The sequence below is a fragment of the Egretta garzetta genome, unplaced genomic scaffold (genome assembly GCF_000687185.1).
Source record: "Egretta garzetta isolate BGI_Z169 unplaced genomic scaffold, ASM68718v1 scaffold7, whole genome shotgun sequence".
Lineage (NCBI taxonomy): Eukaryota > Metazoa > Chordata > Aves > Pelecaniformes > Ardeidae > Egretta > Egretta garzetta.
Window position 1 is genome coordinate 110,652 of NW_009260350.1, and position 26,937 is coordinate 137,588.

At 40.7% G+C, this 26,937-nt stretch overlaps 1 protein-coding gene across 1 annotated transcript; it reads right to left on the minus strand.

The window, feature by feature from the left end:
- Positions 1-98: 98 nt before the first annotated feature.
- SFI1 (SFI1 centrin binding protein) lies at positions 99-26,177 on the minus strand. Its single transcript, XM_035898308.1, has 28 exons — positions 26,109-26,177; positions 23,863-24,042; positions 22,729-22,800; positions 20,387-20,494; positions 19,989-20,083; positions 18,278-18,395; positions 17,900-18,002; positions 16,252-16,408; positions 15,314-15,475; positions 14,814-14,884; positions 13,521-13,613; positions 13,042-13,139; positions 11,430-11,511; positions 10,336-10,514; positions 10,019-10,094; positions 9,140-9,235; positions 8,647-8,723; positions 7,879-7,981; positions 7,267-7,363; positions 6,434-6,594; positions 5,958-6,032; positions 5,592-5,666; positions 5,046-5,222; positions 4,093-4,334; positions 3,312-3,407; positions 1,770-2,031; positions 1,019-1,166; positions 99-229 (listed from the first exon to the last, which is right to left on the minus strand). Exons 1-28 carry the CDS (start codon positions 26,126-26,128, stop codon positions 99-101), a joined length of 3,354 nt encoding a protein of 1,117 aa, XP_035754201.1. The 5' UTR covers positions 26,129-26,177.
- Positions 26,178-26,937: the final 760 nt, after the last annotated feature.

The following is a 26,937-nucleotide window of genomic DNA, read 5'->3' on the forward strand; positions in this document are numbered from 1 at the left end:
GGTTTCATTCACAGTTCTGCTGTGAACAGACTGGTTATTTTCAAAGCAGGTACATCCAAAAAAAGCAATACTGAGTTGACAGCATGAAGAAAGGCTGGCTAAAGGGGCTTTGCAACAAACCTGCTGAAGTAGTACTGCATCTGCTGTTGGATGTGTCGAAGTTCAACTTCCAGCTTTCTCTGCAACACCATTTCTTCTCTGGAACTGTGCTCCCTTTCTTCCCCTTCAGCTGAATGGAAAATAGAAGGCACAAGCAATGGAAGTAGAACAACAGACTTACGCTGTTTCTTCTTACCAAGGAAAGTCACGTTAGTACATCGGAAACACAGAACTCCCCCTGAGTCCTTTTCACATGTTTTGTCACGCTGTGACATGTACCTATGCACCCAAAAGACAGTACAGTGAGAGGGCAGGAGTCCTGACAGCGTTACAAGCTCTCTAGACTCAGTTTAAACATACAAAAAAAGATAAGAAATGCTCTAGTGAATGGTTTAGTACTACAAATGCTATTTTGGCCTATTCATGATTTAGTGGTTTACATTGACTTGAGAAGGAAGTAGTTAAGTCTAGTCCCATGGAACACAAATTTCATGCCCTTACATCATTAAAAACAGTGTTGAGAGGTGCTTAGACACCATCCGTCCCCTTTACAACCATACTGTAAGTACAGGGAAAACTTAAGAGACCCTTACTGGGTGAATTCTTGCCTCCTGAAGCGAGTTCTGCTGTACATTCAGCCTCATGTACATGAACTCGGCACTTGAGCACATTCTTGCTAAAAGAAGCCAACCCCTAGGAGTTCCCATCCTTCAGTCTCTAGAACAGGGCTTTAGCCCCCTCTTTCACCAGAGTCTGTAAAACTGTATTACCATCCCCAAAAGGAATGACTGATACTCTTCACCTCCTGATGCAGGCATACAAGAATGCCTTGTCCCCCTTACGTTTTGTGGAGCTGACTTGCAGTCTTGTGTGTATTGGAGGACACACTAACTGCTACAGTTTAGATCTGAGGACTTACCTGTATTTTGGTGACTCCATTTTCCCCCCAAGTCCTCAGGTGACAGCAAACATGGCTGCAAATTTGGTCGCAACTTCTGCTCCACAGAGTCCTGCTGAGACTCTTGGGAATGGACTCCTTTGTGACCACCCACAGGCAGATCTCGTCTCTACAAGGTCAGAACAATACGGGATTTTTCCTCAAAGGGTTTTCTTGAGTAAGTCCTACAAGTAGGATGCACCTGACCTACTAAGTCCTACTCCCACCCAGACATCGCCTGTAGTCACTGAGCCCCTCTCATAAAATACCACAGAAGCAGAGCTTAAAAAATGGGGTCTTTCATTTCTAGCATGGAGATATCAAGATTAACACCTCCCATTCTGTGTGGAACGGAGATGTTTAAAATGCAAGCACCTACTTGCAGGTAAAGTGAATTTAAATTTTTGAGACTCTCAGCCATAGCCCCTGCTACTAAACTGAGTTACTCTTACACCCCTGTAATCTGGTTGGCAAACTAACTGCTCTGAACTCTTCAAAGGAGCAGCACTCTCATGTAAATTGCCAGGAAAAGCACCCTGCCAGGAAGGACACAAGACCAGGAAAAAAGGCATGAGTTACACATGGATTGGTGAAATATTGCTTCAGACTGGTGGTAAACAGTTCTTGGGCATTCAGAGCCAGTTAATTTAGTCAGCTTTTAAGATGCTAGCTAGAATAAGAGAAGAATAACTCAACCATCAGACAGGCAGTCCAGAGGAGTGAGTACACTCACCATTTCTGCTCCAGCTTTCATTTGGGGCACGAAAGATGAAGGAGACCATAGCTCTGGCCTCTGAACGGCACGACGCACATCATGTGTCCACAGGGGTACAGACGGGAGAGCAGCATGTGTGAGACATGGATAGGAATAAGTGGTATTGTCCATTTGAGAGAGACATTTACAGGTACTTTCTTCCATTTGAGGTGTCAGCATTAGGTTCCCAGTCTGCGCAGGACATTTGTTCACAGATCTTTGCTGAAAGGATGCCTGTGATCTGTAAAGGAAGGAGGATGAGGTCCCTGTCCATTGCAACCTGTTAGACTTGTCCTTTGCAGTCAGTGCAAAAAAAGGCAGAATCTTGTGATTCCCTTGCTTACAGGTGTCCAGTTAGCTGCTTTACTATGCAGAGGAAACCCCAATTTAAAAAAAAAAAAAAAAAACAAAACAGAAAAACATCACAATGGTTTAAAAAAAAAAAACAAACAAAAAACCAAAAAAGCAGCAAAGCAGTTAAGGTTTCCATTCAAAACAGAAAAACATCACAGTGGTTTAAAAAAAAAAAACAAACAAAAAAAACCAAAAAAAACCCAAAAAAGCAGCAAAGCAGTTAAGGTTTCCATTACTCCTACCTGCCCTGCTCCAAATCCACCGCATTAATCCAGGCTGAAACAATTTCTTTAGAGCTGTAAATTCAACCCATTAACAAAATCCTGCCTTATTTTGGTTTGGGGACAAGAGAAAGAAGGGAGCAGAAGCAGCAATCTCAGGTTTCGACAGGAAATTGACAGATATTTCCCCTCTCTAAAGCTATTTACAGAACAGTTTCACAAAAATGCTCAGTCTTAAACATCTGCTTAAAAGCAATTTCAGCTTCCATAGCAAAAGTAGTTTCAGCTCCCTCACTTTCAGGGCTAAGAAGCGATACCATAACTAAAACAAGTGCAGAACACCAAGACAGTGAAACCACTGCTTAGTTGAACAATTTCAGCAGTGTACACCTTTTAGGGAAAGTAAAAATAAAAAAGTAGTTCCTTTTAGAGCAGTGAAATTGATTTGGCCAAGACAGAGAGAAGTATTCAGTTCTGGCTCTGCACTACAAGAATCATTAATGATTCCCCAGTAGATTAGTTAAATCCAGACCCAAACCTGTTGCAGAGCAAATACGATCTGTAGCCAAAAAAGCATCCTGCACAACTCAAACTTCCAAGTTTATGGGGCAAGACTGACAGAAAAGGAAACTTTACTTACTAACTAAGCCCATTAATTTTGGAAATAAGTGATGTGCCTTATCTTTCCCTCAAAATCTCTCACTAATGAAACAAAGGCGTTGGTTACTATTTAACTGGAAAGTTCCCTTAGTCTTATCTGCTTCACATAAGAAACCTGAAGTTTTTCAGGTTACCATGGTCTTTTTGATAGTAGAGAGAGAGTAAAGCACAGTCCCATAATTACTGAATGTTCTGTATTATGAAGGGGATTTAAGGGAATAAGCATAGCATAAGGCCCATTGTAAGTCACTCTCTTTCTCTTTACTTTTAAAAACAGATTTTCTACCCAGTAAAAGGAGGTCCCAGCAGCTCCTTGCTTTCTAGAGATTCCAGAAGGAAGTCAGGCCTCTGTGATGGTAACCTTGCTTGTTGAATAGCATTTCTGAAAAGAACAAAACAGAACCAATGATGTCCCAGACCCATGATTATTTTCAGTTGCCATAAGCTGGCATTGCAGCTAAAGAAACAGTCCTGCTCCATCATTCATCCCTGCTCTGCAACATTCCCCTTGCATGCAATGATAATTTTTAAAGATTAAATTTTGACCTGTATTAATGTCACAATCTGGTTCCCCATATGAATGATTGTGCTAAAATGAGGAGTGGTGGAAGGGACAGAACTGAACAAGACAGAACTACTTCTTTTGGCAGCATATGCTAGCGTAAAGAAATGTGAAGCTGTCGCCTTATTTCCCTGTAAGACTCCTGTCCTGGACTGAGAAGCTTCATGGAAGATTCTTCCTTGCAATTGCCCCATGATCAGTAAGAATTTTTTAAGGAATAGCTTCCCTGAGGGAAAGAAAGGGGCAAGAAGAAAGCTCAGTGTCTACACAGCCAGGATCTTGATGTTTATAATTTCATCAGACCCTATATATGACTTCAGTGAAAAAAGAAGAGCTTCAGGGACAGCTGTAGGTCACCTAGGCAAGATAAGCTCTCATGATGGTAAAACCAAACAAATCTTTCAAATGTTTCTCTGTGTAACTGTTCCTGTGACAAATGACTACGTTTATGCAAAACGACATATATGCCAGAGAAACACAGGAGGGACTAGAACTTTACACTCACAGATGACTGAGAACCGAGTCCCCATCAGCAAGGTGAAATGGTAGATGACTGCATTTTGAAGGCCATGGCTCTTCCTCTGATGAATGTCCTCTTGTCTCAGGGCTAACATCAGGCATTTTAAATGTCACTTGCTTCTTCAGAGGTGGCAGAAAAGAACAAGGCTTATTTAACTTCTTGGAGAGAGCCTTCTGTTTCCACAGCATGGCACAACGATACACTGACTGGTGAAGGTTGTAGGCTGCCTGCCAACACAAAGAATAGCAGAGCATTTGATGGCTGAAAGTAGGAATCAACAGCACGCCACCCAGGGAAAAGAAAGGAACTGAGATTTCTGATGACCTCACAGCCATACCAGCTCTCTAAGCTAAATTAGCAGGTCCACTGTGGTAACATTTGGGTAAAGAGAATTAGCTGGGTACTTCTGCAAGAAGGCAGGCTGCACATTAGCAAATGGAAGAACTTGTGTCTTGAAAACCTGGAAAAGAGCTGGGAAAGCTGCCCAGGAACAGGAAGAGAGCAATCAATACAGGCATCCCTAGCTTCCTTTCCACACACAGGGCTGGGCTGATACTCTGGGCAGAAGTGGCACTAGCCCATATTTGAAGGTGTAAGTAGTGCTAAAGCTAAGACAGGATTAAATGCAGCCTCTAATTCTTCATTCTAGCACAGAATTTAAAGCCCAGACTCTACCCACAGGCAAAGGTTTCATCCAGCTCTACCGTCTTTGGTAGTAATTGGCCAGTTTTGAAATAGCTTCATTAAGAAAGGTTCCCAATTAGCAACACAAGTCTGAAGTGCTCTAGTCTCAGCTGACTGAAAGGACAGGGTGTTTTGCTTTGAACCACAGGCAAAAGCGTATGTCAGATCCAAACGAAAGCAGAGACTCAGGGCTCCACAGAGAGTAGATCAGAGCAGACCAGTCCTGGATGTATCTGAGCAATCACTTGTCTCACCTTCAGCTGGCGCTGGGCTTGGAGCTGATCCCCCAACTGTTTCATGCCAGTGGTGTATCTCAAGACCTGGGTTACACCTTCTCTCAGAACAGCAGTGTCGTAAGCTCCTGTGGCTTTTTCAATGCAATCTTTCTTCTGCTGTTGCCCCTTGGCAAATCTGAGCCAAGCATCAAATACCTACAACGTGAACAGCAGATAGCTTCAAGTGTTACAAAGACAGATTCCGGGCCAGAGACTCCCCCTACAGAAAGGAACACTTTCCTTTCCACTAGAGAGCGATAGGCAGAGCTACAGCATCAGCAGGACACTACCACAAGGACAAAGGGACAGGGATTTAAGTCAGCTGAGGCTGGATGGGGAAAAACATGGGCAAATTTTTTTTAATCTGGTAAGAGGATTTAGGAACAGTTTTCCAGCATCCTAAAATAACATCTAGCACCCCAAAGATGAAAGGAAACAGATATTCAATGTGCACTCTGCTGATTGCAGTAAAATCTGCACATCTGCAAATTCACTTGTCTGCCCCTGACCCCCACACACTCTTACCTTCCTCTGCAATGAAAGGGACCAGTGCCACAATGCTTGCACCGTCTTCCGCTTTTCCCATTGCTGCTGCAACAGCTATAGGGAAAAAAATTGCACAGCAACCATGTTAGAAGTTTACATGTGCCAGACACCAGAAATGCTAGCCAGAGCATGAACCAAACACAAAGTGCTGGTGGAGCCATAGCAGAATAACCTACTCAGTTCACCCAGCATATGGCAAGGTGTCTGTTGTGCTAGTCGAAGCAAAATCCAGAAGATGTTTAAACAATTTTTTTTGCCCTCATGTGTAAATGGAATACAAAGGAGAAGAAAGGATAAGGATCAGCAAGGAGCTAAGTAATATTGTCCCAGGGGACAATTCCTTACCCGTGTCTTCCAGCAAGAGAAGGAAGCAGAGCAAAGTCTATGAGTCATTAGCTTATCTCCCTGTCTCTGCAGCAGCTGTAAGGCAATCAAAACAGTGAGTCACTTGCAGACAAACCCCACTTATCAGAGCTAGAGCAGAACAGGTACCAAACAGCCTTTATCATCCTCCCTTTGTCCTGCTGAGGCCACCCTCAATATCTAAGTGCCCTACAGTGTAACCCCATTTGCAAATATCTATGTGCCCAGCAAGGATTTCATTAACGGTAAATGATCCCACACATGGGAAGTCCAGCTTGTCATTTCTTGTTAAGTCTATTAGCTCTATCACAGCTTCTTCAGGCATGTTCCTTCCTCCTCAGTGCACAAGGCTGTCATTCTCCTCCTCAGCCAAGACTACCATTCCCTTCACCTGCTCCTCCACACCCACAACTTCCCACCCTGGGTCACTGGCTGGGGAGGTGGCTGATCCTTCTCACCATTTTCCCAAGGCATTGCTGATGATACTTCTTCCATTTCACCAGGTACTTCTGGAGTAGGTGCTGCTGGTGGTGCTGTACTGCCCTATGCTGCTGAGCCCTCAGCATCAGAGACTCCCTAGTTAACTCCTTCCAGTGAAGAAATAGGGTCTGTAAATGCACTGTTAAGAGAAGATAAGTTAGTTAATATACCAAAAGAATACTATCAATCTCAGAGAGTACCAAGTGATCAGCTACTCTTCCAGACTGTTCTAGCAATATTTAACATCAACAATACTCAGCACTAGGAAGATCATAAAATACTTCAGGTAACGGACAGCGAGCTGTGACTTGCAAGTCCTCCCTGCTGCCATCGACATTCTTTATAATCTTTAGGAAATTATTTGACCTCTTTGTGCTCCAGAGTCCTCATGTCAAGAACGTGGCTGGTACCATGAAAAATGCTTGCAGAGTTTGAGGGCCTTTCTGTATTAATTTCTAGAGAAAGACTGAAGCAGTAATTAATAAGATTACTTGTACTGCCCTTAAAACAGAGATGTCTCAGCTTCTCAAAATTAGTAATGGAAAATTCCTTTGAGGAAGGAAGTGTTGCCATCCCTCATATAGACAAGGAACCAATAGAGAAGCGCAAGTCACAAAAGAAGCCTTCAACGGATCACTGGTCCCAAGTCACTCCCTGTTCTATGGGGACATCCCTTGTAGGCTTAATAGACCATCCAGTCATTTCATCTGTAAAGATGACACAAAAGACTGGCCTACTAAGCCACCTCTTTCTAAGGATCGTACATAGATAGCCAAGTCTTTTGAGAGTTTAATTATCTCCATCAGCTCACCTATATCCAAATGTTTTCTGGCCTCCATCACAGCTGTCATCTTCTGCTGACGGTAACACACTTGCAGCGAGGCAGTGTATCTCCACTGCAGCAACACCTGAAGACATAACGCAAATAAGAGACAATACAGAGTGACACTGCAATGTTCTTTGGGAGGGGAAGCAATGTACTCCACATTGCTGGCACCATAACCATTTCCATCTCATTTTTCACATGAGGCTCAGCAAGACAGTGCAAATTTCCTACAAATTAAATGCAGCAATGCATTTAATTTTTCAGAGCATCCCCCTGGAGTTTTTCAAGGCATTGTTCTTTTCTGTCCCTCCATCCACCTGCCTGTCTCCCCCTCCCAGGTAATACTACTATGCTGTATCACACTACTGGTTTTCCCCTCCTTCTAAGAAATGGGAAGAAAGAAAGAAAGGAAGAGGAAAACCCATGAGCTCAGAGACAACAGTTTCAGAGATGCGCGTAAAAATAAGATGGGACTCCCACTTGTTAGACCTTTCTTAGTAGTGACTGTTAGATGAAATTTTTGGTCCTTATAATTGCACTACCTGACCCCTGCCGGGGGGTCAACTTAGACCTTGGTATCTGCTATACAGACCTTACCTTTGACAGGATTGCTCTCCTGTAGTGCTCATCTGCCTGAGTAGTTGCCTTAGCTTCATGTATAAGAGCAAGAGCATTTTCTCTCCACGTACACAGAAGCTGTCTGAAGGCAAAACGTAGAAAAAAATTTAAAACAAACAAAACCCATTAAGAATGATTCTCACTTGTTCATTTGGTACCTTCTCACTCGCATGGGAACCAAAACCAGCTGCCTCTGTAAACTCAGTCTTACAAATCAACTTCTGCCCCTTCAGGTCTCTGCTGAAGAGAAGGTAATGCAAAAACAGAACACAGCCTTAAACGTAGCATCTTAAGCTGAGTCAGTCAGGCTCTGCAAGAGACTTGGGTTGTATAGCACTAAAAAGAAATGAGGTAGTTAAAACTAAAGCAACTACAACCAATACGAAGTGATATTATCTTTAATTGCTCTCCTCACTATAATGCAAGACAGCCTCTACACCTTCACAGCTGCTTTAATATCACAGCAGTCAGAATCCATGCACTGCAGGGAATGATACAATTTGTTGCCTGCTGTCTCTCATGGAACTAAAGACAGATTTTTAAAAAAGTTAAAGCAAACCAGATGGGAATCCAGAAAGAGGTTGACTTCTTTTAGGCAGATGACCCACACAAAAACAACAATGTACAGAGTCAATTCCCAGCACTTAATACTCAAAAATTTACAATGGTGGCAGTGAAAGAAAAAGAGTAATTTGACTGCAGTGCAGTCACTTCTCTCTCAGGCTTTACAAGGAAACACAGGCTTACCGAAGCAGTAGTCTAGTGTGCTGTTTCTCCTTTTCAGCTACCTGGTATAGAATGCACTGTATGTTATGTTGGTAACTCTGCAAGAAAAGCAGTGAGAGGTAAAATTTTCCCCAACTGCAAACATCTCTGAGAAGAGAAGAAATCTAGAAACTCTTAGTAGCAGCTTAGTAGAGTAGCAGCAGCAGTAGAGTACAGGGAAAAAAAAATTAGGTTACAGCCACTGAAATCAAATGCTGTTTTTCCGAGAGGAACAGTCGTTACACTCTAGCTAATGCTATTACATACTCTTCACCAAAGCCACAAGATCACATTGGTTCTTTCTCTACAAAAAGCAATGGTAGAGAGTATACAATCATGCAATAGCCTCCATTCTACCTTGCACACTTGGTATGTAAGTGCCTGGAGAGAAACAGCGTGACAGCTCTTCAGTTCTCACTGAAACACTTAAGCACACACAGACAAGTCCCACAGACAAAAGGACATTCCCTCCTACCTTCCAGGCTGCCAAGGTCTTGCCCAGTAATTTGTGCCGATAATGCATGTCTGCTTGCACCAGCTTCCTCCATTTCTCATGTTGATGTCCCACATACTACAAGGAGATTGGGAAGGGGAAGAAAAAAAAGGATATGTACACATGATGGAGGGAAAACAAGCAATGGCAGAGAGCAGAGGGAAAAGGACCATTCCCAGTCTCTGGGGGAAACATCAGTCCTTTATCTTGCTAGAATAGGTTCTCATTCAAACTGGTACTACACTCTACCATTCCTCCAAAAAGCCTATTTGAGGGGTTATTTTCTCTGCCCTTTTTAGGAATCCTCTTGAAGACTGATGCAATTCACTCAAGTTAACAGTTCTGGACCAACAGACTAGCGTCAACTCCAAAATTTCTCGTAGATTCTCGAGACATGCTGCAAGGCATATTTGGTACCTCCCATCATGGTACGGAAAAGGCCCAGCATAAAAGTGAAGTGCCATCTGACAGGACCTGCTATGACCTGGACACAACTACAGACTGTACAGCATGGCCTTGCTGCAAACTTCTAATTAAAGTTTTGAGAAAGACATACACAGTACTGGCAAAGGGACGATTTCATCACACTACCTCTGGTTACATTCCCAGATTAATCTCCTAACTATGGGCCCATTCTCATTATACCTAAAAAAATGAACAAGAAGTCAAAGAACTCCCCCTCCTCCCTACATAATTCCTGTTCCACCCACACTAAACTGGTTTTATTCACCTGGGAAGTGAGGGGAGCTTAGGAACAACTGGTGTTTAAAATAAACAACTTAATTTCTAGCCATATGGGTAAAAGCAATCTGAACATAACAAAAAGAATTTAAGCCCTTCCCCATCTGTTAACTCTCTCACCTCCCTCCACTTGTTCCAAGCCTGCTGCAGACACTTTGAATAGTGGAATCTTAAGGCTTGCATCTCCTTGAGCCTCCTATAAGAAAAATAATTTAATTTTTTCTCGTACAGTGCAATCCATGTTACTGAACCCCTCTAGCCCAGGCATGCATCCACATTCGCTATTTTCAGTAAGTAATTTATCGAGTGAAAGACAAACCAGCAGATTTCTAAAGCACAAAAAGTCAGAATCATTGTGAATTAAATGCTGCTTTGTCAAAAGTAGGCCACCACAGGGCCAATCCAAATAATTGTCCCTTTTAAAAAAAGGGACTCACTCTGTTTTTCTCTCCTGAGTATTTTGCTTCCACAGACAGAAAGCCTTTAGCAGGAGCAGGTTACTGTAGTGGTCTCTTGCACGAACCAAGCTCTCTTGCTCCTCCAAACGTGCAGCTGTTCTTCTACACCAGAAGCACCAGAAACAACGCAAAAGTTGCCTTTCAAAATGAAGCACAGCCTGTAATGGAAAGAAGGTGGCAATGAATTCACGGTACAGGCCAGTTACAAACACAGAAGACAATTCCTTAAAGGTGACATGCACAGAGCTGTCCAATGTTTGTTTTCCTCTTCTCACATTGAACAGCAATGGACACGTCATCAAAGCCCCTTTGCTGCTGGTTTATGTGAACATGTTCTACAGATACCTATATGCATGTAGATGGAGAAACCGTTATCAGAAAACAGCAGGCCAAAGAGAGGAAAAATACAAGCTGATAAGTAGCATGTGAAAGACTCCCAAAAGCTCCAGAAACCAGTCCTGTTGAATTTGCAAGAACTGATAAACTCAGAACACCAAGAGTCAGCCGTATCTGCACAAGGCCACCCACACACGCTACCGTCAACTATGACTTGTGTAACTCAGACCACCTAAAAGAAGGCAGTGGATGATATATATTAAGGCTACAGGATTATATACACATCTTGGGAAATGAAGGACCCCCTAAGGGATTTCTGGATGCCTGCCAAGCAGCAACTAGCTTGTCAGTACAACCCTGCACTTCTGAAATAGGTTGGGGTTGGCCCTTTATTACTCTTATTGTTTCAACCAGGTAACTATGAAACAGAGCGAGTGCGAGAGAGAGGGAGCACACACATAGTTACTGGGTGAGGGAATAAGCGAATGAACTGTGTGAATAGTTATCCTCTAATAATAACAGCTTGATTCTATTATTAATAAACAGCTTAACTTAAAAAATGTGATTAGTAAACATTGGTTGTAATCTGTTTCCCCTGACTTGATCCCTCATCAGGTAAAAGGGAATTTACAACACCCAATTAAGTCCAACTCATGCTAACTGACGTTTGCAGACAGTGATTATGAAATCATCCCCTCTATTTCCTAAGCAAGGCCAGGTAGAAGAGTTACATTTACCCTCTGCTCTCCCATTCGGTATTCTTGCTGCTTGCACGCCTTCAGCAACCATGTGTCAAATACCTGTCTCATCAACACCCTCCTGCAAGCAAAAAGGGAGAATGTCAGCGCAGGAGAGAAATCTTACCCAGAATACATGAGGTAAGACTAATGAATTTTCTGAAGCTATTAGAACTCCCTGTTTTCATTCAGATCATTCAAAAGATTGTTCCGACTTCTGACCAAGTAATTTATTTTATTTATAAACACATACACACACACAAATTATATAGTAACCTTTCATTTCTTATCCACTCCATTCGATTCCCTCCTCCCTTGGAAAGATTTCAAAAATCCTACTCTACTTTTTCACTTAAAAACAACAAAAAAACCCCAAACCCAACCCAACCAACCATAATAGGACTTGAAAAAAGTTATAACAACAAATAATAGAGAGCAGCGTGGCCTGATCTCAACACAGAAGGGATTCTACCAGAGCCTTCTTTTATGAACAAGGTCAGGTTAGTTGCCCTCATTAGCAAAGCTTCTTTCTCTCCAGATAAAGATAATACTTGCTAGGTCTCCTCCCCAGGGATGCACAAGTCTCATTATCAACTAGTATCCTAAAAATGCAATTAATATGTAGTTGTGATTGAGTGCTATACACCTCTCACACAAAACAAGCATACAGTAGAAGCATCTTAGTCCAGAATTCTGAGCTACAGCCTAGTGCAAATAGCATCCAGTTCAAATTACATCAGTTATTTTCATAACTCAGTCATGTGGCTCCATGTATTAGACTGTCAGCGAGTCCCAGTTCTTCTCTGGTCTAAAGAAGACTATAAGAGATTTTGGATTTTTACCAGATAATTTTTAGTAAGTAGCTATTACAGCTCATTACAAGTTTATAGGTTGGTAAACAACATGAGTTAAGTCTTCGTGGAGGGTACTGGTAGTTGTCAGCAAGAGTCTTTGCTCTGTAGACAGTCACAAATCTCAACTGATGGCCCTTCTGAGGTATCTCCTGGGTCTTACTACCAGACACAGCAGCGGGGGCACTGACTTGTCCGATGGCATATATGTGCATCAGAGACCAACAGGGAAGCTGAGCTCTGGCAAGCTGCCATGGAAGTTTTCACCCTTTCAACTTCATGACAAACGTGTAATCCCCACCAAACTCCACAGGTCAAATTTAAAAGCCTTCTGGCTGCTTTGTTAATGTTGACTTATTCCTAGGACTAAATACATTTAGCTTCTACAAAAAAGCCTTACCTTCACTCAGAGTACCTCTAGCAGCAGAGGTAGCATACGTGAGCCATCAACCCCCCCTCACTCCTCCTCAGGGTAAAGCAGTAGCAAGCATTTGGAGCTTTGTCCATGCTCATGCTGCAACCTACTGCTCTTACCAGTAAAATGTCCAGCTTTTAAATCTAAACAAGCTTCAGAGCAAGGCTTCATCAATCTCCCTCTCACATTTCACAGACAAGCAGATGTAAATTGTCCATTACTCATGGAAAATGTAAGAGGCATCAGGATGGTCATGCTACCAAAGGTATTACCAGATTTTAAGAGAGAACCAAAGGCCCACAAATGCCACACTTGTACAATTTTATATTAATATCAGTCTTCATACCTGTAACGGGCATGAGCCACTGATGTTAAGGCCTGGTGCTGTTCTTCCTCCTTCTCTTCCAAACGGGACTTCCAACGGTTCCAGAACTTCTGAAGCACCTGACATAAAGCAACAAAGACATAAAAAGCCATAGGTATTGAGGGCGGAGAACAACACAAAGAAAGGAATTAAGTGTCCTACTGAAACTGCATGCTGCAATGGTTGCCTTCTGCACTGCTTCATATATCAAACTTGTTTTATAACCTGCTATGAATTTTTCTGGTAAAACAAAAAGTCACTGGAAACATAGGAAAACAGAAAACTAAAATAACTTATCTAAGACTGACAGTTGACTTACACAGGAGATTTTCTGTGGCTATTGGTATTTAGGAACAAAGCCACTGATTTAATAACAAAGTATTTTGTAGGTGAAAGTGGAAGCCAATAGGACAGCTTAAGAAAAACTAACACAAGAACAAAACAAAAAAAGTCAAACTCACTGTAACTTGATACTGACGGTATGACAGATTTTTTCTCATTTGCTGAAGATGAGTGTTCACGACATTCTGCCAAAGACCCTTAAACCCAAGTTTCTGTAACAAGAAGAAACGTACACAACTTTCATGTAATCCAAATCAGCAAGCACTGATAAGTTTAGAACTGGCTGCTCCTTACAGACAATCTATGTTTGATGGTATCCTTGCAATAGCTAAGATTTATGAACTTGTCAAAACCATGCATCAATTTCCTCTCACAAACTGTCACTTCTCCAGCTAAACTGAAAATCCCTTCCACTTTCCCAGGGTTTTACTGCGAAACATTTAACTCTTTTTTTTCAGCTATCAACACCACTACCCAAGTCCTTTCCCAATCTATCTCCTAGTTCAGTTCAAGACACTTAACTTGCTCCTTATCAAAACCAGAAATGATCCACTTCCCTTCTAGGTCTCCTCTGCACACAGTTTTTTAGTCTACAATCCCAAGATACCTCAATTCAGGGATGAACATGGTAAATAGCATTATGAGACCATCCTTCCTTGAAGTGCTCTTATAGTCACTAATGTTTTCAATCTATGATCCAAACAGATTTATTGCCATTCTTTTTATGATAAGTACTGATCCACACTTGAAAATAATTCAGTTCCAAAAAAGCTAGAGGCTTGCTTGTGCCCACCTTTCAGTGTTCAAGGATTTCTCTCTTAAAACAAACCAACAAACAAAAAAACCCAAACCCCAAACAAACCCAAAACCACTTAACTACCTACATGTGCAATAACCTGTCTTTGGAGTCATGTGAGAAGAAGCATGCATGCATTACTACAGAGAGGAAAAAAAAATCCTTGTAGAAAACCAGTGTAAGCAGATAGAAACATTTGGGGTAGAGGTGAGGGGAGGGAAAAAAAAAAAAAAAAAAAAAAGGGGAAAAAGAGGGGAGGGGGGGGAAAAAAAAAAAAAAAAAAAAAATCGGGGAAAATGCAATCTCATGGTGAAACGTCCAGCGAGCATGGTAACCCAATACCATCAAGATTAATCTGCTACTACACCAGTTTCCCAATTGAAGCACAACTATTTTGGAGAGCAGCACAGTTTCCCCATTTGGATTCAACTAGCAGATTCCAGGATAGTTGGAATTTAGAAACTTGATGCCCAATCCAAACTCACCATGGCAGATGATCATGCACCCCACCACTTAACACCCACACACCACTGTTAGTATTAAAGGCACACCACCAGTCAAAATACTCAAATTCTCTCCACAGGCTCTTCCACCTGATGCATAACAGTGCTCTTACCAACAGATGATGCTTGTAGTGGTTTTCAGCCAGCTCACACTGTTGAGTCTCTTCCACACACAGTACAACATCTGTCACTGAGTTAAAGTACCTTTTACACAGAAACATCCATCCTGATATATATGAAACCTTCTCCCACAGAGGGGCACTAGATGTCCATCTAAATTTACTTCAATTTTTGAATTTCCAGCACTGTTACCTGCGCAAGTATTGATTACAGTCAAGTTTTTAGATTTTGCTGGCTTATCACAATACATTTCTGTTTCGCTGTTACATAAGGAATTCCTCCCCAACCTTAAATTTATCTTCTGCAGGCTCTTAGCTGTCAACAGGCTAATATACTGTAATTGCAACAGTTTTATTAATTGTTAGTACAGCCTTACATACACCTTTCTAATGATAACATGTTTGCTGTCACCCCCACTACTGCACAACACTTCTGCTTAACCCAATCTTTCTTTTAACCTGTCCCTGCTAGGCACTAAGCACAGAGTGGATACAATGCTTCCAGTGCGCAAAGACTCTCCACAAGGCAATCCTTGCTCCTAGTTTTTCAATGTCCTTTTGGTGAGCATGCATTCTTCTCCTGCACTCCCATGACAGCCGCCAGTCAGAGAAACACTGCCGGACCATCCTGCTTCGGTGATGCTCTTGGGCCAGCTCTAGAAAACAAACACACAAATTACTCATGACTTGCTCTGTCCTGGGCTCACTTATATCAGATGAGGCCATGACATTTAAGCCACTGGTTCGGAAGTGACAGAAGCCCTAACACTGAAAAATGGTGGTAAGAATTCACAGTATCGCTCAGCTGTAGACTATATTCTTCCTATTGATCACAAGCAGTAACATACTGTACTGACTCAAGAAGAGGAAGTTAAGACACTGTGTCACTTGTTCAACATACACAAGCTTGCTTACATCTCAGCATACTCCTATTACTAGTTCCTAGGCATCCCAGCTGGATTCTTTTCCACTACAACTGATCAATAGGCAATTCACTCAAATGTCTGAACTCACTCCAGTGACTTCAAGGGAAGAAACAAAAGAACTGGTGTAATCATCTTTACCATCCTGTATGAGCTGTGATTTGTCTGATTATCAAGAAAATCCACACACAGATTTACTGATAACAGTCCCGAATATATCCTTCTCACAGATATCTCAGTCAGAATACAATATGCAATGTACAAGTTTTCAACAAGGGAACTGTAAAGCATTTTCTTTTAAATCGCACGGGAAGCAGGTGATCTTCCTGACAGTTCAGTATATAATCTTAGCTAGCCAGACCTGTAACAGTGTACAGGTCAAGCTGCATCTCATCATCTGTTGAGCAAGCAGAAACAATGCAGTGTCTCCTAGAACAGAAAAAAACATCACTAGGCCCTAAGCAAAGGGGCTGAGCCCTGTTCTGTCCTAACTCACTATTTTCACTCACCATTCTGAAGTTTCTTTGCTCTGTGGAGGTTTAAGTATCCCAGCCATGCTTCCAGGCATCTCTTCAATTCCCAGTGCTGATGGTGAGTTACTGCCCTAGTCTCCTTCTGCTTGTCATTCTGGCTGTATAAATACAGCTCTCGCCACTGCAACCAAGCCTGAGAGAACAATTAAGGAGGGAGGGCAGTAAGGGGGAAAAAAAATCAGACAAGATTAGGGAAGTAGGACAAAGAGAAGAGGAAGAACAAAAAGGCAATAGGAAATTCCATGTAAGATCTAAAGGTGAAAGCCAGGAGCAAGGAGGTTCCTCCCCACAAGGGGGGGAAAAAAACAACAAATAAAACCAACCAACCAAATGCCAAAGGAATGTCAGCAACTAAAAGGTCAAAGACAAAGAATGTCAATATCAAACTTCTTTTTTTTCTGGCTTTTTTTTTGGTTTTTTTTTTTTTTGGGGGGGGGGGGGGGGGTTTGTTACTTTCACACTTTTTCCATTAAAAGGCCAAAATGATACTTTTGGGACAACAGGCTTTCTTTCAGACAGTGTATTTTCACATAAAAGAGAATCACATCTTGAGACATGGCAAGGATTTCCCAAGTCACGAGTTTATCTCCTTAGACTACCAGCCTCAAGACAGGCAGTGCTGCCATCTTGCAGCACAGGCCAAATTAAACACCATCACCTGTTTTTAATGAAATGGACAAAAAGTCACAGTTCCAGCAAAGGAAAGAAAACCCTGCTGCTTTCACTTCAGCTAAGATGAACAATTTACCCAAGGAGCTGACAACCTCTCAAGAGTATGAAATGCTGGATTGTATCTTCTTACCCCAAAATGGAGTTAAACATGCTCACAGAAATTCATTAGGACATAAGAAATGTTGTCTTACAAAGAGGCGAGGTGCTGTCAAACAGCTGACCAGCGCTACCTCGCTTCCTAATGGGATAGTGGATTGGACCTCTGTGGCATTCGGCATTCTAGAGAGCTGGATGCAACTACCCTTCATAGCCTGCTCAAAACGCCACAGCTGCAAACTCACACACGTCTTTTCTTTTACCTCTGGCTAGTTTCTCTGGTGGAGAGAACTCTGATACTTTCACTATCATCAAGCACTGTATAAGACAGTAATAATTCATTTGGACATTCTACTTTCTAGCGAACACAAGACATGGGTCCAGTTTGTTTTGTCTAGATCTCTTGTAAACAATTTTTTCTTGTAAAAAAAGATGTTTTGACCTTCTTCATAGAATCATAGAATATCTCAAGTTAGAAGAGATCCAATAAGCATCACTGAGTCTAACTTCCTGCTCCTCACAGGACTCCTTAAAACTAAATCATAGGACTAAGAGCATTGTCCAGATGCTCCTTGAACTCTGGCAGGCTTGGTGCCATGACCACTTCCCTGGGGAGCCTGTTCCCGTGACCGACCACCCTCCTAGTGAAGAACCTTTTCCTAATGTCCAATCTGAACTTGCCCTGACACCATTTCATTCCATTTTCTCATGTCCTAATATGTTCTTCCATCATAAGCACTGCAATTTGCAAGGCAAATGAGTATAAGGCCTATTTTTTATTAATCTGCAACATTAGTCACACGTGCACGCAACTTAAACATTAGAAATGGTAGTAGCTAAAGCTCCTGGGACTTACTCGAAATTGCAGGCTCTGGGCCCAATGCTGCAGAGCCAAAATATTCATTTTATGTCCAGTGTAGTTCTGGTAGTGTCGTCTTCTCCACACTGCCCACGATATGCTGTCAAAACAATGTTACAGACACGTTCAAATGCAGATTCCATAGTTTGGTGCAAGAAGTCACCTTCCTCTCACTGGAAAAAGGTATAAATAACAATCTTTTAAATTCAGCCTGTGGGCACACCAGAAGAATTCAGACACACACACCCAAAAAAGAAAGAAAGAAAAAAAAAATCAAATATAGAGCAAAGTCACTGCAGGAAAGGTAACAGAACAGAGGTAAAAACCACAGCCTTATGGTTAGTGCCTCTCTGCCTGTTTCCAGTCCATTCTTACCGTAAACAGCTTCTTTCCCTGAATGCCAGTGCCACAGACTGCATCCCATGTTTTGTCCTCTGAACATCAACATAAAGCAGCCAGCGCTGCCAGGTCCTGAGCAATTTTTGTTTATCTGCTGTGGACAACAGAAAAGTTACAGCATCTTAAGTTCATGCAAGAATCTGGCATTTTTTAACCACTCTGTAACACCACTTGTCCCCGAACCTCCAGTCCCCTCAACCCGCAGTGACACCTCGTGGGAAACCCTGAAACAACAGCCACCAGAGCCTCAGCTGCGACCATCCACCCTGGCTGAGGGTGTCACACTGACAACAATCTCTGAAACGCTGACAGCATTATACCACTTGTTCAGAGCAGCGTGAATTATCAGACAATGGCATTGCTTTGTCTTCAGTGCTTACAGGGTATATAATTGTACAACAATATTCAGTGTAACAATTTTATTGGGCAGGAATTACAGGATTTTCTTTGGTTCGTTTTTTTTTTTTAAAAATAGTTCATCAGGTTCATCAGCAGCTTTTCAAGAGTTACCCTCTATTACAAGCAGAGAAATCAACCAGAAACAAGTCAAGTTTATTTAGCAGACTGGTCAGGCAGCTAAAAACAGAAGTGGCATCACAAATTCCAGTTTACTACTTTATGCAGTGCACTGCACTTTCTCCTCACAATGGTCCAGCTTGTCAGAACTGACACTATTGAAGCAAAGTTACTAGAAAAAACATCATTGATTTTATGCCACTTCACAATTACACTTACAAAAACACCACACTTTTTTTTTTTTTTTTTTTTTTTCAAGATTTCCTTGTGATCTGGTGAATCAAGTATTAACCTACCTTAAAACAGGTCATTTTTCTATCTTTTTGACTAAGTAACACGCATCTGCTTCTGTTAAGTACTCTGGCCTCACTCAGCAAGAAAGGAAATCTCGATAACCTATCAGTTCCTTTCCAAAGGTGCCAGTCCGTGTAATATTCTGAGGCTACATTCATACGCAAAGAGACCCAGTTAACTTATTTTGCAAATCAGCAGACAACAAAACCACAGCATCATCTTTAAAAGAGGGCCATCCTCCCCTTCAGGGAAACAGATATTCCCTGAAACCAAAGGAAGTTGCAACCAATGTAGGCAACTTCATCAGTAGGACAAATCCATTGCAGAAGGTAGAATCTACATGATAAGACAAGGGGCACTTCAAAAGCCTGGGCTTCTTTTCAAGCGCAAGACACAAGCTGGAAGGAATAGTGAATACAAATAAAACATGTGCAGTTAATACCACAGGGAATTATTGTCTAATTTCTATAGCCACAGTTGATAGAGAATTCCAATAACACATTCTATCAAAAAATATCTATTTGAACACTACTTGATAAAGTAAAAAACAAACAAAAAAAACCCCAAACCCAACCAAACCACTCACACACCCCCTCCAAAACAAATAACACAATCCAGAGCAGATGGAGAGGCCCTTAAGCTTATTCACTGGCATCCCTAAAGAACTATATAGCTACACAGTAGTGCATCAAACAGAACCCCCCTGCCAGCTTTAGACAGACAACCATCTGTACCTAAAAGCATTACACTTCCATGGGGTGGGGGAGGTCAATGTGCAAACATGTACAAGGGACAAAGGCTCTGTGTAAATACTTCCCTTGGAAACTCCCATCTTTGTATGTCCCCAAATAAAGGTAGTTACCATCGCTTCACTTACCATGAGACTCTGCAACATAGCATTTGTTCCTCTTTCTTTGCTGCTGGCATACATAGGCTCTCCACGCCCTGAATATGAATTTATGGAGTAAATGCCTGAAAAATGAAAAATTCACTGTTCAATGAAATAGCTACCAATGCCTAGAAGTAGGATTCTTTCAGTTGCACTCTAAAGAGATGTTGGATAGGAAACTTTGACTTCATCCTAAGACAACAGCAACAAAAGAAAAAAAAAAAAGAGGGGAAGAAAAATATGAAAATAAGCAATGAAGACATTGCTCTTGGCCTAGAGGTACTGTTGATGTAACTTGCTTACTAGTATTAATAAATCCTTCAGAACCTAAGGAAAATGTCTCATACTGCTCTATACACACAAAAATAGCAAGTCATTTCACAAACCTGTAATGGCTGTCTGCTCTGAGGCTGAGCTTCCTTTCTCTGCAAACAGTCCACCACTCCTTCCATTCTCCAAAAGTTTTTTGAAGAATCTTCTGGTCATGAAAGCATCTAAACAGTTGAAAGATTTGGACATGAGAAACTTCGAACAGGTTTCCAGGTTGACCACAATCAGTTTTAATGAAGATTATGCTACCTCTTTTCCAGTCTCATCTGATTAAGCTAACAGCATCTAATTGCATTTAAAAAAATGCTACCCTACTGTGACACTTTATTCCAAGACTCTGTGAAGTATGACAAGAAGCAATCAGCTTACTGACTGTAAATACTTCACATAAAGTCAAAGAAGGAAAGACAGATGTTGTTAACCGACTTGCCAAATATCAGAGTGCCAGCTTACTTTAGACCTACAAAAAACTTGCATCTTTTATCCTCAGTCTTTTACTCAAACAACCAGCACAGTTGATAAATAATTATACATGTATTTTCCTTGCTAATTTTGTTCTTTGTTATTTTAACACAAAATATTTTTATGTATAGAAATTAATACAAAAGCTACTTCAGATTTTATAATGCTTTGATATTTCCATGGTGTTCTTAGAAATAGCATGCTGATCTTGTCATCCCAAATTTAAAATCTTCCCAAAGAACACTTAAATAGGCTTAAGAACTCCTTCAGCAAGTTGCACGTCACCTGTGCTAAAAACAAAGCTGTTCATCTGCTCATGTACCTTCTCCTTCCAATGGATGCTAAGCCATGCACAAAATGGATTCACAAGTCACACATGACCTTCAAATTCTTTAACCTCAGCCTCTGCTTTTATACCCAGATTTAATTAACACACCTGACCGGGTAAGAAGTGATGCTACATTTAAACTGAATTGCAAGCAACTAAAAATTCAGATATAGGAGGGTCTGATGAGGGAATTAGGATTTTGATCACCTAACTAAAAATTATCATCATAATAGCAATACTAATTGCCATTTCAAGCAATTTTTTTTTTTTCTTTTAAAATAGTCTCTCAAATACTTGTCCATGTGGTTAAGGTGACCTGGGTAGCAGCCTAAGATCTGGAAAGTGTAATCAACTGGAGTATGAACACTTTCAAAAAATTTCTCATCTCTTCATATTTGTGACAGAGAGAAGAAAAGTATAAGGACCCATGAACACATATAAGCTAACAAACACAAAGCACGCAAGCCCAGACTCACAACCTTTGATCACAACTATCCCACTAGCTTAATGAAATCGGTCATGTCTGTAAAAAGAACAGGATTAGGCCCAGAATACCTAGAGGTCCCTCAATGAAACACATATGAATCCTCTCACAATTTGCAATTCATAGCTACCTACCCCAAGCCAAGTTGCTAAGTCATTCCAAGCACTCAAGCAGAAAAGAAATAAAAAGAAGAAAAAAGAAATGAGCTATATGTTAATTTTTTGGACTTCGTGCATTAACAGAACATTGCAAATAAAAGCTATAGAGAACTGGGGACTCTTAAATCTAAAAAGGCAATTAGTTATTGCTTATGTTCCTTGCTGAACTTTATAAAATGTATTTCCATTCATCCTCATAAATAAAAGAAAATAACCATTGTCCTAAATTTACATGCAGCCAAGGTAGCGCAAATTCAGCATCTGGAATAACAAGAATGGTAAGGTTCACTGGAGAACTTCCGTTTACCAACTAAGGCAGACATAGTCAGAATAAATTTGATACAGTACAAGGAAATTGGAGAACTAAGGGCCTGATCTTATTCTGACTGTAACAAATGCACGTCTTTCCACTGAGAACTGCTTCAGTTCCCAAGTGTGTGGTCAAACATGAATGAACATGCAAATTAAAGCAAAACAAGAACAGAGTATCAAAGTGTTGTTTCTCCATAGAACACTAACAACAGAAACGAATCATCTGCCACAGGTATTTTGGAGTCAGACAGATACAAAGCATATATAGATATACATTAAGAACAATAGGGCAAACAGTAAAATGAACTGAATTCCAAGATCTATCTCTACTTATAACTTTGAAAATTCATTAACTTTAAAGCAGGTATCCTAATCATACCCCATCATTTATATCCATGTACAGTTCAACTTTATCAAGGCAACCACAATTCCTACAAATTTAGTTAGTAAAGTTTAACCATGATTATTAAAAACAAACAAAAAGCAGGAGCAAGAAGGGCACTCAAAGGAAACCGTCAAGCGATCTCAAAAGATATTCAAATATTTTCTTGGCAGCCAGTACTCTCTTAGCCCAGTGGTATAGCACTAAACCATAAAAAGAAGAAACAAACCCACAAAAAAACCCCCACCCCTGATTTCTGTAATTGTATCTACCTGGCTTTGGAGGGGAGAACTTGTCCAAATGTCTTTTTAGCCCACAGATAGAAGAATTTCCTCGATAGATATCTGGAGTATAAAGAGAGGTTAGTTGCCTTTGTACCCTTCCTCTGTTAATTTCCACACAGCAGTAAAAAAGGAACTTTTATGTTAGCTTCAGTAATAAAACTAAGGGTGATGTTTTCAGAGATCAATGCATATACAAAATATTTACACCCTGAAATTAGTACCCTTAACAGGACTATTCATCAAGCATAAATAGAGGCCCAGGTATCACTGCAAGACTTGAATGGGGATGTATTTCTTTAGCAAACCTAGGTAGCTGAAACATCTTCCAGGGAGCCCACTTACAGCCAGCGATACTAATGAGCAGGCTGCTGATTAACTGGGGAGCCTCTTTGTGATTTAGAAGTAGTAACATCACTGTTTTCCTGAAGTCAACTGAGTCAGACTTGTTTCCAAAATATTTGAGCCAACCTGATGTTTACTCCTGCCTGAAACCAGCCCATCTTCCTTCTTCCTACCTCTCCCACAGCAGTTCTGCTTCTCAGCAAGCTTCTCCTAGTACCAGTTCAACTCGCTAATCAGTGATTGTGATACTATCACCCTTTCCCCCACTTTTTTTTCAAATGGCTTTAAGAATTAACTGGCTCACAGAGGGCCCCAATAAGCACCAAAGCCAGCACAAGGTAATTAATTAAAACACACAGCCATGAACAGGTCCTCCCTCTTTCAGCAAGTCTGAGTTGCTAGATCAGTCCCACTTGTTCGATGAATATTAGGCTTTTAATCTCTAAACAATTACCACCCCACTTTTGTCAAGATTCCTTCAACAAACAAAAGTAAAGAAACACAAGAGGAGGGCAAGACTAAATCATTACACCTGGCAGTCCCCTATAAAACCATATTGTTAAATAGCCATTTTTAAACTTTATATTAGAAAATCAAAATGTACGAAATCTGACTGTGCCAGTGCATGCCCTCAAGATACCACAAGACATCCTCAGAACTGTCTGGCATGCCCATGAATAAAACCTTTGCCTTAGCCTGCACTTGTACTACTAAAGACAGACTTCTTTAGGTCTGATCCCCCTGCTCCATTCAGTGAAAACTATGTTTTGTACTTATCACCTGATTTGGAATTCTTTTAACCTTCCTCCTTGATGCCAGGTATACCCAACTTGATCCAGATGGTCATGACCTCTGTCCTGAAATTGATGTCTGGCACACTGGGGAGCAACAGACTGCCCAGCTGCATGCATTTGATGCCTAGGCAGTTCTTGGATTTCATGCATCTTCAGAGATTTTAAACTTAAAAGGAAAGAAGTAGTATTTTGTATTAAACTACATTAACTGCAAAGTGGTAGCATTATTTCAATAAATTAATCTATAACAAAGGCATACAATCACATATAGAAGTTGACAGCTACAAAATGCTAAAACACACTTATTGCCTCTTGATCAAGGCATTTTTCACTATCTGCAATTTTAAAGTTTTTTCCCCAAGACAAGCAGGAAGACACATTTCAGTGCAATCATGTCACAGACAATTCCTTTCTCCTCTAAATTTGAACAGAAAAAGCACTGAAATGCATTTATGCTTCCCCTCCCATGTGTGTACACACAGTGTGCCCTTACAGGGAAGATTTGAATGTGTTTTCCTGCCTTTTATTCTCGAAGATATCAAGGTATTGTCTGCTGCTGAAAACTCTCTTGAGGACTAGGGAATTGAAGTGAGAATTTCTCATTTTAACATGAAATGCACTTTATATACAGTGCTTTTAAAAGGAACTCCTTGCTAGTTTTGTTCATATTTTAATTAAATATGTTTCTTCTTGAAAAAACTAAAAATCCTTTCCTGTTTTTACATATTCATCATTAAAAAGCAAAATTAGGTGTATTTTTCCATCATAGTTTACTTTCACACATAGTTCTAATCTGAAAAATAACAAGTATGTTTTTACGAACTGCAAGTATTTTGTCTCAGTAATTTTCTGAAAACAAGAATGATAAAAAAAAAAATCTAACCAGATAGAACTTGTTGAACCAGTTGTATTGAAGCTTCTTACCCAAAACAAACACTGCCACCACCCTGAAAATTTGCACATTAGAACCACAAACACATTCTTGAACTCCGTAACAGGCAACAGAAGAGGATAGTCTGAAGTCTCACCCTAATAATCACCTGAACTGAGCTAGGAAAAACATGGCTGCAGCCGGAAAAAAAAAAAAATGTTGGTTCCACAAAGTTATTGGAACAATCCATACTAGTAAGTTCCAGGAGTTCAGCTGAATAACCACTCACAGTATTAACAACAAATCATTGGGGGTGGGGGGCGGAAACCAACAACAAAACCAAAACCCAACACCTCCCTGCTCCCAAAAAAACCTCATAGGAGGAAATATACCATTTTTGGCTTGTTCCAGCAAGCTGCAAGGAGCTAAAACAAAGCTAATGAAAGAAAACAAGGCCTATATTTTGTGTGTAAGAGATTAATTCTTGATCTATAAAATATTATTTGAATGTTTTCTGAAAGAGGTGGGACCTGTCTGGCAGAGAAAATAATTCTGTTCACATCAAGATGTACAGTTAAGGCAACTGTATGCACTTTTGAAGAAAGAGAGTTTCAGGCCCTTGCAGATTTATGCAAAATAGCTTTCAGCAGAAGTTCTTGTACACATCTGCTAGACCCAATTCCCTTTAAAACCATCTAATCTGCTCCAAAGGTAAACCTGGTCTGACCATATGCAGTGACAATGTAACACAAAGTAGTCAAAAAATCAAGCTTGGGTAGAACATGTAAAAATTTTGTATTAAAGTCTAACAGGTCAATACTTAATGATTTTTCAACATATGCAATTTTTAACAGATTATTCCTAAATTTTAAACACTGTATGTGCTACACATATGTAGTGATGACAGCCCATGTCCCTGAGAATTCATGTCAAGTAACCATGAAAAATAAGAGTCAGAGAAGAATCATTTCTCCCTTGTAATGTTCGAAAATGAAAGCATGGGCAGAATAAGAGAACTGACTAACACCACAGAACAATTCTGTGGTTGGGCCAATAACTATATCCAAATATTGTATGTTCCAGTCTAATATCTCAAGCTCAAGAACATAATTTTTATATTTGAATGTTATGATAATGTAAACCCATGTAAAGTTGTGGTTTGTGATGGGTTTGAGGGTGGTGTGTGTTTGTTGGTTTTGGGGTTTAAGAGGAACACTTTCTCATTAATAATGTTCCATAGAGACCAATAAGCCCTCATATGAGAATAACTCAACTTCTGTCCTATGCATAAGGTGTCATAATTAGAAAGAAATAAATTACAGCTGAGGTCTTTAACAAGGTAGCATCTTATTATTGCTTACCTGCTTCTGGATTTCTCCATTTTGCTATAGTTCCAAGTCTGCAGGAAACAAATGCACTTTCTGCACTGAACGTTGTAGATTAGCTTTAGACAAAGCATAAAATAGTTCCTGTTATTTGTGATGAATCCATCAAATGGATCTATGCTAAATGCAGAGTGTATCTTAACAATGTCAGGAATTCCACTCACTTGACCTGCAAAATGCAGATCCATTAATTGCATAATGCATTTCTAGATGTTTAACATAAAAAGTATCTGTCTGCACACTCACAGCCTGGCTGACCTGAACGATACTGTGCTGACATAATTTATTGATAATAAAGTCAGAACTGTTTGAACCCTAAGATGACAACTGTACCTATCTAAATCATGCTATGCTAGAAGGACACTATAAGAGATGACCCTATGTTCCTGTTTAGAAATAAATTAATAATCAAGGGTGACAAAATCAGTACCTAATCAAACTGACTCCTTTTCGCTAAGCCTTCCTCCCTTCACAAGCACATAGAAATGAAGAAGACACTGAATTCCACCCAGCTCCAGTGAGAACTTCCATATGCACAGAGCCTTCCACGGGTCAAAGGTCTCAGGGAGAGTTAAGACTCTGTGAAAGCACCTGGACTTACGGCCAGCAATCTCCTTGTAAGCGTGAGATCAAAGTGAGCATAACCAAAGTTTAAGGCGTAACAGGAAAAAAAAAAAAAGAACAAAACCCCAAAACTTACTGCAGTCAATCTGAGTTTGCCTGCACGAAATTCCTTTCGGCAAAGGACAATTAAAGTCTGAACGGTTTTTTTGTGCTTATGGACAAACGCACACGCCGCCGCTCC

Excerpts from the sequence above, each read along its gene's own strand:
- SFI1 (XM_035898308.1), bottom strand. The coding sequence starts at position 26,128 with ATGGAGAAATCCAGAAGCAG. Across the intron at positions 7,982-8,646 it reads CACACTAGACTACTGCTTCG|ACAGCTTCTGTGTACGTGGA; the intron begins GTAAGCCTGTGT and ends TTTTGCCTTCAG. Across the intron at positions 7,364-7,878 it reads GGAGAGCAATCCTGTCAAAG|GTGTTGCTGCAGTGGAGATA; the intron begins GTAAGGTCTGTA and ends TTATGTCTTCAG.